General features: G+C 40.7%; 1 protein-coding gene across 1 annotated transcript; it reads left to right on the top strand.

Annotated features, from left to right (window-relative positions):
• The first annotated feature begins 8,388 nt into the window (after window positions 1-8,388).
• LOC143851839 (DEK domain-containing chromatin-associated protein 3-like) lies at window positions 8,389-11,965 on the top strand. Its single transcript, XM_077361334.1, has 9 exons — window positions 8,389-8,452; window positions 8,968-9,024; window positions 9,246-9,356; window positions 9,739-9,819; window positions 9,958-10,041; window positions 10,297-10,744; window positions 10,964-11,079; window positions 11,201-11,231; window positions 11,309-11,965. The coding sequence occupies exons 1-9, from the start codon at window positions 8,423-8,425 to the stop codon at window positions 11,449-11,451; spliced, it is 1,101 nt and encodes a 366-aa protein (XP_077217449.1). The 5' UTR covers window positions 8,389-8,422; the 3' UTR covers window positions 11,452-11,965.
• The last annotated feature ends 222 nt before the right edge of the window (window positions 11,966-12,187 follow it).

Raw genomic sequence — 12,187 nt, 5'->3', positions numbered from 1 at the left:
TCGAAGCTGAGGTTCCAAGCTCTGTGGGAAAAAAGTCAACCTTTCATGTCCCAGAAAACCACCTCTTGGATTGCACCACAGATTGCCCAGAAGACCAAAACCATCCCCTGGCTTTGCAAAAGACCACTAGACGACTCTGTTTGGAAAGTAATTTCTTTTTGGTAAATGATCACCTCAAAAGTGCAAGGGGGGACGCACTTTTGAGAAATTGTTACAGAGGGTGATAACCCCCTTTTGAGAAAAAAGATGTTGTTTTCCAGGGATTTGCTTTCCCGGGAACGCAAGTGAACAGAGCCTTAGGGAATACAGAGCAAAACGAAAAGCATTGCCTTAGATGAGATGGCAAATTAATATAGCTCAATATTAGAGCCGGCAAAATTTCATTTTCTCCCACTCCCACCGTGCGCCCCTTTTCATCAGCTCAGTTTGGGGTTTCGGTTCGGTTTGAACATATATATGTCCGGTTCGGTTTTGGTTTCGGTTTGGAGTGTGAGCATGTTTGGTTCGGTTCGATTTTGGGGTCAAACCGAACCGAAATCAAACCGTTGCCACTCCTACTTTTGACCGTTTTAAACATGTTTTTTTGGCCAACATTCCAATTTTACCCTCACCTTGTTTTGTAAATGACAAAATTAGAAACTCATTTTCTTGTGTTCTATTTTTTACCAATACCGTGTTAAACTCGAATTTTTGCTGTCCCATTTTCTTCGGCGAATCACGTTTTACTAACTCTGCACCAACACACCTTTCAAAAGAAACTGTCGAGAAGCGAGACAAGAAAATGACGTGGCATTTGCGTAAATCTTGCGACATAGAAGGGCAGCTGAGTAGTAGGTGAAGATTGACGAGGCTTTGGCCGTGGCACGTACGGGGAGCGGCGGCATAGAATTGTCTCGCCAATCCTTATCGAAGTCTTAGCCGTTATTGGCGGTTTGTTTTGGTGGGACCCACCGAGACCATTCTTACTTCTCTTTATTTCTTCGTCATTGTCATTGGTCAAAGATTCAAAACGCGTGAGAGTTTGGCTTCTTTGCGTTCTCGAAGGGTAATTCGTTCACACGTGCGTCTTCTGTTAGGTGACCCAAGAGGGCACCCAAAATTATCACCCGCCCTAATTTCCACCACACGTGCGTCTTCTGTTAGGTGACCCGAGAGGGCACCCAAAATTATCACCCGCCCACATTGTTTGGATGATCCAAAGCGTTCATTTGATGGGTCCTGACATAGATAGGGTGTGCCCAAAAAATCAGCTTCATTGGATCATCCTAACCCTTCAATCTATGGACGAACCTTCAGCTGAGGGGGCCTACCTTAAACAAATTGAAACTACAAGGGTGTATTTGTCACGTTTTAAACTATAGGGGTGGAAGTGGATGTGTCAGAAACTAGAGGGGGTGTAAATGTAATTATCCCTTTAACTTTTAACTAACAATAGAAAAAATGTACATACTATAACTTATGTAACTCGGGTCGGGTCGGGCCCCTTCAAACCCGGCTCGACCCGAGATTCATGCGGGCTTTTGAATGCTGAACCCAGCTCGACCCGAAACCCATGAAACCTGAACCCGACCCAGGCTATTTTCGGGTCGGGTCGATGCGGGTCGGGTAAAACCCGGCTCGAGTTGCAGCCCTAATTGTAAGGAGGAAGGTTCAATGTTGAAAAACTTGTGACTTGATTGCCAAGTCCAAGCAATTTAACTACATATATGGCATGTAGTTAATTTATACGCGTATATGTGTACATGAAATACGTACATATGTACATAAACCTAGATACATAATATTATGCTCCACATGCAATTAGCAATATGTACATATGTACATGCAATATGTACATATGTACATAAACCTAGATACATAATATTATGCACTACATGCAATTAGCAATTAGCAATCAACAAATATGTACTTCTATGTGTATGGGTATTATCTATATGTGTCCACATGGGTTTAAGAGGTCGGACTCAAACAAGAACTCGGTCAAGGTAAAAAGGAGTCAACTCAGAAGTTATATTAGTCAACGATTGATTTGGCAGCCCAAAAATTTGACCCAAAAGAGAACTCGGTCGAAGGCTAATTGATGATCCACTTAAGTTTATCAATAAATTTAAGTAACCTTCTCAAAAGAAAAGAAAAAAAAGATCGACCTATATATGTAAAATGGGTATAAAATTTGTTACCTGCTCCTTTTACTTAGGCTCCGTTCCTTTCGACGTAAAAATGGACGTAAAATTTGTTTTATGTTGTAAAAATGAACATAAAACAAATTTTACGTGCATTTTTATGTCGAAAGGGACGGAGCCTACAATCTTATAGAAAAGTTGTTCCACAGAATAATCATGGGAGCAGAAGGAGGGAGACCGAAAGACCTAAGTTGGTGGGAGTGGAGAGAGCATCATCAATTCCTAAAAAATAGTGAAAAAGTAATACCTACTTAAAATTGGTATTTTGTATTCCTTATTTTGTTTCATTTCGGTCAAAATGGTGTCCGGAAAATCAGAACGGAACACCCCTATACTCCGTTTCGAAAAACACTTGTCCATTTACTTAAGATTTACATGTAAATAAAGGAATACGCTCAATTTGGATTTATTAAGAATAGTTTCGAAACCTAATTCTTAGTTCTAAAAGGATATAAAGTCAATTTTTTTAGTTCTAGTACAAAATTCAACATTTTTCGATCATTTCGAAACGGATCAAAATCTTAACTTCCAAATGATGGGGTATTTTTCTAATTTTAAAAATTCAAAATTCTATTATGTCCAAACATTATTAAATTCCAAAAGTCCAGTAAAAAAATCTCATGACTCGGTCTCTAAAAATTTTCCATCTAGTCAAGCACTGGTTAATAGTACATACATTTTCTTTTAAGTAAATGTTGGATCTTTACAACCTTGATATTATGATGGATTTTGTTTTAGAGGATGATCTAGTTGTTTCAATTTTTAGCAATCTCAGCGTTTTCTTTGGGATTTTTTTTAAAAATTTTAACTATTAAAAAAATTCTGGTCGTTGTAGCTTCTTTTCTGAAATGAAACGCTGAGGCGTTCCGTTCCACTGGCCAAAACAAAATGGAATTCATAACTAAGTTTCTCCTTCTCCGGTTCTCCCCCCATCTCTTGCAACTGGCACTACAAATCTTCAGTGGAATATTTTTTCAAGGCCAAACATTTCCTTAAGAATTTTAAACACCCACATATGTTTTATACGTGCGTGTGTGTTGTGATGCATGCATGCGTGTATCTTAACTCATCATACCTGCACTGATTTGATTGAAATGATCGAGTGTTTAGGAGAAGCAAAAAGTAGTTGAAGAATTGTTTTCTTATCAATGCTGAGGCCTACAACCCTTAAATAATTCTACTTTAAGATGGGCACATTATTTGAGTGAAACAATAGACTAGCATTCTCCACCCAAGCCAATCATCCAGTGGGGCCCACCATTTTATATCTGATGTTTGATGGGTGGAGGGTACCCCATCTCCACCAAACTCATGAATAGGGCAAGTCCCACCATTAACACCTAATAAATTGACGTGGTGCGGTCATTGTTTTACACCTCATGTTTTGATGGAGTGGGGCCATCTATTTTATACCCATGCATAGCATGAGCCAAGAATGCTAGTCAGCTTAGGCATTAATCAATCATTTAAGAGAGAGAGAGAGAGAGTTCTGTATCAAAAATGGAGATAAGATGGGATTCTATTCGGGAGAGAGAGAGAGAGAGGGTTTTCCAAGATTAGTGTTTTTAATATGCTTCTAATACCTTATATAGGAGATATTTTAGGGGATTTGTCTGTTATTTTCCTTAATCTTCTAATTAAATGTAAACAATAATTATCATTAAGGGTAAAATTGTTAAATAAACATTTGAAAGCTATTTAAGGCAGAGGATTGTAGTAATCTGTAATCGTCATTGCTCGGTAATGAATAGTCTGCTAGTAGGGCATAAGTTTATAATAGTGAATAATCTATCAGTATCTTAGGTAGATGGCCTAAGGGCAAAATAAAAGGAACCGCATGTCTGCTAACAAGTGATCTATTCAAGGCGGTGGATAAGATTTGATGTAGGGTTTTTAGTAGTTTTCCCTAGTGAATAATAGTAGGGCAAAATAAAAGGAGTGTCTTCCGTAGATGGCCTAATGGCAAAAATAGAAGGGATCACATGTATGCTAACGAGTGATCTACCAGTGGTGCTCACATGGAGGACCTTATGGCCAAGAAAACATGTTATACCTACTAAGTAACAACATATCACAGAAGTTCAGGTGGGGCCAACATGGATGTAGTTTATCAAATGAAATTCTGTAAAGGAATAAATAAATAATATTTTATCAAATATTTCGCAGAAATTTCCATAATTTCGACCAAAATTTAAGCAATTTAGGTTTCAGAACGTTTTGATTTCGGTCCTCACTGAAATCCGAAATTTAAACCCTTGCTGGTGAGTTGCCTCGCCATCTCAGAAACCTGGTCGGGTAGAATCGGACTGAGTCAAGCTGAACAAGTTCAGTGGCAAAGTGGCAAACTCGGCCCTTGGGTACAATCATGAAGGAGATGGTACTGTATTTGGGGACCCTAGACTGAAGCTGAGCTGACCCCAAAGTTCAGTGTTTGCCACTCTGGGGTCTGTACATCGCGGAGGGTGTAGATACCGTGAACCCAGCATTCCTGGACCTAATGGTTTTGGGTGATCAGCTTCCACAAACAATGGTTGTTGTTGTCTCCCTCCCTGCCTTAACGGAGGGTGAGCATGGACATAGGCAGGAGAATGTCAAATTGAGAAGTGTTCCAATGTGGGCGGTCCTCGACAAACAACAGATGTTCCATGGAAAACCATGGCTATTGCAATTTGGGGGAGAGGTTCCAGGAGAGGACTAAAGTGGGGGCCACACCTGTGCCCCAACCAGTAGAGGGATATCATCTTCCCAATCCAGATTCGGAGTGGGTAGTAGAGAGCCGTGGGCCGAGCCCTTCTAAGAACCAAAGGACGGGAATTATTGTGGACCAATCATGGCCTTCTAAGAAATATCAGCTCTGACCACGAATGTGGGTTCCGCTTTACAAAGAGGTCGAAAAGTTTGAGCGGCTTTAGGTGTGGCTTCTCTAATTCTTGTGGCGTCAAATTACCTGGAATCCTCATTGACCTCCTTGAATGGTGTGTTCGGTGTTCATGAGTAGACCTGGCAAAAAGTGACCCGGACCCGCGGGTCCACCCGGCCCGCCCCTTAAATTACGGGTCCGGGTCACCGATTGATGACCCGTTTGAAATTGACCCGCGGGTCCACCCGGCCCGTCAAAAGTGGGCCGGGTCGGGTGGACCCGCGGGTGCCCGTAGAAAAGTTAAAAGCAGTTTTTTTCTTGGTAATTGTCATATTTTACTACACCAATTTGGTATTTTTTAGGTAATTTTTCTACTTGTGTCCTTTTTACGGTAATATTTCATTTCAAACTTAGTTAATTCTGAGAATCTTGCAAAATCCGTAATGATTACTTCTCTTACAAAATCCGTAATGATTACTTCTCTTATTGCTAGCAACCTTTGCCCCAGACGGTACTTCACCCAATCTTTGCACCAAAGGAGAGGCTACAAGCCGAAAAATAGCCCACGAGAAGGTGGCTAGCAAATCCCTAAATAAATAAAAAAAACTCTTTAAAAATACGTAAAAAATCCGGGTGACCCGCGGGTCGACCCGGCCCGTACGGGCCGGGTGCGGGTCCAATGTCAATGACCCGTAATATTTTCCGGGTCACTTTGACCCGGCCCGTTTGACCCGGACCCGTACGGGCCGGGTCAAATCCGGCCCGACCCGCCCGTTTGCCAGGTCTATTCATGAGCTACGGTTCTCAAAACCTTCTTGACAGATCAACCTCCATAAGTGCTCTGAGTCTTGTGCGCCTCTTCCTGGGGTGTATAAGACAGATGGCTGTGAGTAGGGGTGCAAGTTTGGCCCTGTCCGCCCTGACCCCGAACAGGGTCTGGGCTGGATTTTCCAACCCTGAAGGCGGCTCAGGGTCGGGACGGGTCGGGTTCTGGGTTAATGCCTCGGGTCATCCTGACCCGGCCCGACCCTAAGTTTTCTATTATAGAATTGAACCATCTGTGCATGTTTCTTTTGCTAATGTTTTCTATTATCTTGGATTGATGTTTCTTTAGATTATTATTGTTAATTGTCTCTGCTGCCCGTCATGTTATTGAATTCATATTGTCTTATTTTCTTCCCCTTCTCTGTTTATTGATCATTTTGTTCTATATGATATGTGGTTGCTTTATTTTTGCACTCTTAAAATGTATTTTCACTAGGGTCAATCAGGGCCAGCCCGGTCCGGCCCTGCCCAATCAGGGCGGGTCAGGGCCACGCTGAGCCCTGTAGGGCGGGCAATGGGTTGAGGGTTTTCGGCCCTAACTCAGGGTCAGGGCCGAGATAATGGGATCCAGGGTTGGGCTAGGGTTTTGAAAAACCCGACCCAACCCGACCCTGTTGCAGCCCTAGCTTTGAGGATTTCAATTCTAAGCTGGTCCTTGTCAACTAGCTGCTGATTAAGATGGTCGCCCCCTGATACTAGGGTCTCGGTAGATGCGTCTTACCATAGCTCCACATTATCTAATGAGACCTTGGCGCTGGATGTGACTAACCCTGCCGAGCAACGTATCTGGTGGTCTCATTGGTATGATCACTGTGAGACTCCTTAGCTATGTTATTGTATGGAACATCTGGAAGGAAAGAAATAATCGGATCTTTGAAGACAAAGAAAGGAGGTTGAGTTGAGTCATCTTGCGGATCAAAATTGAATTGATTTCATGGATCAAAGATAAAATGAGAATCAGTTATACAATAGGGGATATTTTTAGGAATTGGAACTCTATAATTTGGGAGAAGGTCAAGGAAAATATTGCACCAGAATGGAAACCCCCGCCGCTGGGTTGGGTCAAGATGAATTTCGACGGAAGCTCGATAGGTAATCCTGGAAAGGCGGGGATTGGTGGTGTTATTCGGAATAGTAAGGAGACAATAGTGATGACTTTCTTTGGACCGGTGGGAGTTTGTGACGCTAATGAGGCTGAGGTAAGAGCACTCCTTTTTGGGCTCAAATAGTTTTCAAAGAATAAGTTGGGACCGTTAATAGTAGAAGGGGACTCTTCTAACACTGTTGCTTGGGCCACTACAAACCAAAACGGACCTTGGAGATTGCAAAACTTTATCACTGAAATAAGGGATCTGGTGCGTGAACTTCTTCCGTCAATTGAACATAGGAAGATATCGACGAACGAGGTGGCGGATCGTTTGGCCAGAGAGGGTGTATTGAGGGAATCCATGTCCATTTTCATTGCACCAGTGATAGCGGGGTTTGTAAACGACTTGTAAAAGCGTTGTATTTTCTCCTGTTTTGCTCCACGGCGGGGCTGTATCTGATGTTCGTGGGGTCATCTTGTCCCCTGGTTGTTTTCTTCTTTGAATAATAAAAGTCAATTTTACAAAAAAAAAAAAAAACGACTCCTTAGCTCAGTAAGAACAAAGAGCCGGTTTGAATTGCACATGCCAGAAATGTGCAAAGTGATGGGCTTGTCTTTTGCTAGCCTGGAGATCGCCAGAGTACTTCCCTTCCCTGGGACTTCTAGATGTTAAAAAACCCTCCCCGGCTTAAAGGGACAAAAATAATGTTTCCCGAAAGGACAGGGAGCTAGTAAGGTTAGAATTTATTGTAAACTATGATATCAGATATGGACATATGAGCTCTGGTATTAGATCAAAATGCATCTGTAGTTCGGAGGGAGCCGAATGCGTGTGGTTTCTTTACTTCCTCTCCCGGAATGTACAATGGCTGGGCTCCTCCATTAACATAAAGGGTTTGATCAAAATCCCTTGGTAAGAATGTGATCTTCAATTTTGCCTCAAAATTGTCCCATGTAGGTAGTTATTACTTCCCTTTTTGGTTCTCTTCCTGCTTGATATGCTTTTGCCAGAAGGAAGCGTGTCCCCAGATTTTGTTCCCACAAATTTGTTTTGGTCAATCTCACTAGGATCCTTCCATTTGAAGAAGTTTTCGATGGAATTGACCCATTCAAGGAAATTATTTCGCTCTAATCCTCCATCAAACTTGTCGACGGTTTTTTAATTATAATTTTATTAAGTGGAGCATAAGAACAAGAAGTTTGAGGTCTTAAAACAAAGGGAAGTGACAACTAACTAAACCAAAACAGAAGAAGCATAGTCAGGGAAGCTGGAAAAATTCTTGAGGAAGATAATCACAATTCATAATATCATCTCTGTTGATTCTCCAAAGAGCTAGCTGAGCTGCATCCTAGTTGGGTGATCGTCAAACGTGACGAACCTTAATGTCTTGATCCTTGAGCAAATTGTGAATCTCCTCAATCGCATCTGCGAACCTCCATGGATAGCTGAGCCCATCTTTCACCCGTATGACAACATTGAGAGAATGGCACTCAATGGTAAGGTTATCCAACAAGGTCTGCTAATTTACTCTAGAGAAATGTCAAATTCTAGGCAAGTCTACTGAACCTACCAAACTGGTACTAATATCAACCACTAAACCACAAAATCGAAACAAAAAACAAATTTCCATTGAATAGTCCAGGAATACACATGCTTTACATCATGTTCCCAGTTGCTATTGGACCCTCCACTTCTCTGGGCAATAATTACTGTAACTGTACTGATTTTCGTAGATGACAGAAGTAGCTCTGATAGCCTAATTTCATTCATTTGAATGAGGTTGGGGACTTGGATTTTTTTTCTTTTTAAAAATAATGTGATTTTAATTGTTTTAGCTTTCAAATTCATTTTTGGTTTCTGTTATAATTATTTATCGAAAATTGATATATTTTGTTAATTTTTTTAGCTTTTAAATTCATTTTTGGTTTCTGTTATAAATCTTTATCCAAAATTCGTATATTATGCAACTCTGCTTTCTTGACAAAAGATTATTGATGCATATGTATTGCAGGCAATTCAATTCAGAAGTAACATTTTCCAATTCTCTGGCTTTGCATGGCATGATGCGGTAAGAAACTCAAAACTCAGGGAAGCAACCTGGTCTTTCCATTTGCCCTTGTTGTTTTTCGACATCCTTAATGGGGTGGTGGAAATGAGCATGCTCTGTCCATTCTTATGTGTCTGCTACCTGGTTTATTTGACATACTGAGCTTTATGGAATGACAGTGATGAATGGCATGTCCACTTGCATATTTCAGCTTCATAATTTATCTTTTAATTTCACTACAGGAAAAGGAAAAAATGAAAATGAAAGAGAAACTTGATAAATGTGTCAAAGAAAAACTGTTGGAGTTTTGCGATCTGCTTGATATACCTGTTGTGAAAACTACAGCGAGGAAGGTTGGTTTATTTCATTACGGCTACTTATTGGCACAACACTTTTCGGCTAGTAAGAACTTGTCATTGCAACACTACTGAGGCTGATCATGTCACTTTATGCCTGGTTTGAAATTTCGGTCGATCGGATTTTGGCCTGGTTCGACACCGAAAGTACCCTGTTCGGTGTCCATCCTGGATATCGGTCGAAATTTGGCCAAATTTACCTCTCTTTTTCTTTTTCTTTTTTAGTTTTTCCGGATTTTTATATTTTTTCCTATTTTTACGGACTTTCGGCTGAAATTTTGGCATTTCAGCCGAAGTTGCGATTTCGGCCAAGGCCAAAACCGATACCGAAACTGAAATTTCAAACCTTGACTTTATGTGCCTTGTGATGTACATGTAGGAAGATCTTGTGGCAAAGCTATTGGACTTTATGGAGGCTCCTCATGCTATGACTGACGTCTTACTTGCAGAGAAAGAGCAGGTTTGTCTTTAAGTAAATCTTCTTTGAATTAGATGTTATCTAAAAGCAACCACTTTGTAGCCTTGGACTGTTATCTTAATTCATACCTACTATTTTATTTTATTTTTTGAAAATTAAACTTACCTATTATGTTGCCAGTCAAACAAAAGAAAGCGCAAAAGGACAGTCATAACAAGTGCCTCGAAGAAGCCTGTAAGCACAACTGCAAAGCGCTCAGCTAAGGTATCTCAGATCTATCCCTGCTCAAAAGCCAGCCGCGAAATGGCTGTTCTCACATGCCAAAGCCAGCCGCGAAATGGCTTTCCGCGAAATTGGCTAGCGAATCCCTTAATTATTACTGATCTTGACACTATAATTTTCATATTATCTTCATTGGAGCAAAGCTTTGTGGATGGTTGCTTTATGGCATTACATTATTTTGTTTTATTGTTGTTTCTCTTGTTTGTTTCACATGGCGTTTATTTTTATATTCCACAGAAACAGAGAACGAGTGACGACACTCCGAAAGCAAAAGAAAAGATCACTGCTCCGGAAACAGAAGATGAAGGTGAAGGAGAAGATCAAGGAAATGAGAACGGCGTAGCCAATAGAGATGAGGATGAAGTGCCCGAGCATTCTGGAAGTGACAAAGATGGAGATGAGTTGGAAGATGAGGACGATAAAGATTCAGAAAAGGGAAAACAAGGCTCAAAGAAGTCATCAAATAAAGGCTCTACTGGGAAGGCTAATGCCAAGAAAGTGACGACTCCAAAGAAAGCACCTGCTGCAATACCCACAAAAAGCCCCTCCAAAACACCTTCCAAGGACTCCCAGGCCAATAGCATTAGTAATACAAGCCCAAAGGTCTTCTCGCGGAAGAAGAAGAGTGAGGACATAGCTCCAAAATACTCAACTGCAACAAAAGCTAGCCCTAAGGAAAAATCTGGTAATACTTGTTCCTTCATCTTAATGGTCTCCCTATTTGTTTTAAAGTGTGGTTCGGTTTGGTTTCAAGCTTCTCAATTTGCCCAAATCAGTGGTTGTTTTGGTTTCATAAACTAACTACACTTCTTAATTTGAGCAAGCGACATTAGAAATGGTACGAGTCTGTTTTTTTATTCATTTATGCTGACCGCTATCTGAAATTGTTCGGGATTTCATGAAGGTAAAAAGGAGACGAAAGGGAAGGAAAGATCTAAATTGAAAGTGGAATCTGGTCCTAGTGCAAAGGAATTAAGGAAGACCATCTGTGAAATACTAAAAGAAGTCGATTTTAACACGGTGCGATATATGTTAAAGAAGTTCTTGAGAAGGCTTGGTGTTTAAAACTTTATTATACAGAAAATAACTACTTAGACAACTAATTTTCCTGACTCTGTATTTTGTCATTCTTATTCCTCAGGCAACATTCACCGACATTCTCAAGCAACTTGGTACGCCCCATTGACCCCAATTTTATATTTTGATTTTAGATACTTCTGCATTTCTGATGAAATTCTACCTTCTCCAGCTCGCCATTTCCGTACAGATCTTACACCTAGAAAATCGGCTATAAAACTCATGGTCCAAGAAGAGCTGACCAAGCTAGCCGAGGAGGCTGAAGAAGACGATGAAGAAAATCTCGAAGCTGCTGGCCGAGAAGTGGAGGCATGATGAAGATAAACAAACACACACATGAAAGTGGTATTTATTCTCTGCTAAACTAATCATGCCTCTAAATCATCTCCCAATTTTCTTCTCTGCAAAACAATTAATCATCCTGTGTATTACATGCTATGTATAAATAATATAGATCTGTAGGAATTTTCTTTTCATAAATTATCTGCCCTACAGAAACTATTAGCAGCTGGTGTTTCGTGTCTTGTTCTGTACAACATTTGATAGAATTAGCCAAAATGACATCTACCCAAGGAAGTAGGATTCTTCCCTGGGAGCCTTTGATTCCCGCTTTCGATTCCCGCTCTGGCAACTTTGAGTAGGATTCTTCCCTGGGAGCCTTCGATTCCCGCTCTGGTAACCTTGCATCTACCTCTCCAAAATCAAAATGGTTGTAGAAACATCTACATTTTAAATGTATCTCTGTTTGCATGAGTTTACTCTGACATCAGATTGCAATTTGATAAACACTGAAGTAGGAAGAATGGTTGTGTATAAACTATACACAGAAATTGAGTGTATATGCACATCGAAGCAGACCCACCACTCTGTTTTGATGGTGTTTTCTGTATTGCAGATTGTTTGCTTGATCTTTCAATGGTCTATACGATTAGGATCATTTGATTGGTGGATCAAAGTATGGGTAAGTGATTACATGAAGGGCAATTCATTTAGGCTCAGATGGGTTTTCTTATAAAAACAGTGAACTTTTTATGGAGGTTTTTGATTGAGA

Source organism: Tasmannia lanceolata, unplaced genomic scaffold (assembly GCF_043159265.1).
Source record: "Tasmannia lanceolata isolate RefF3 unplaced genomic scaffold, GAP_Taslan_0.1 ptg000018l, whole genome shotgun sequence".
In the NCBI taxonomy this organism is placed as follows: Eukaryota; Viridiplantae; Streptophyta; class Magnoliopsida; order Canellales; family Winteraceae; genus Tasmannia; species Tasmannia lanceolata.
This window is presented reverse-complemented; position numbering and strand designations above follow the sequence as displayed.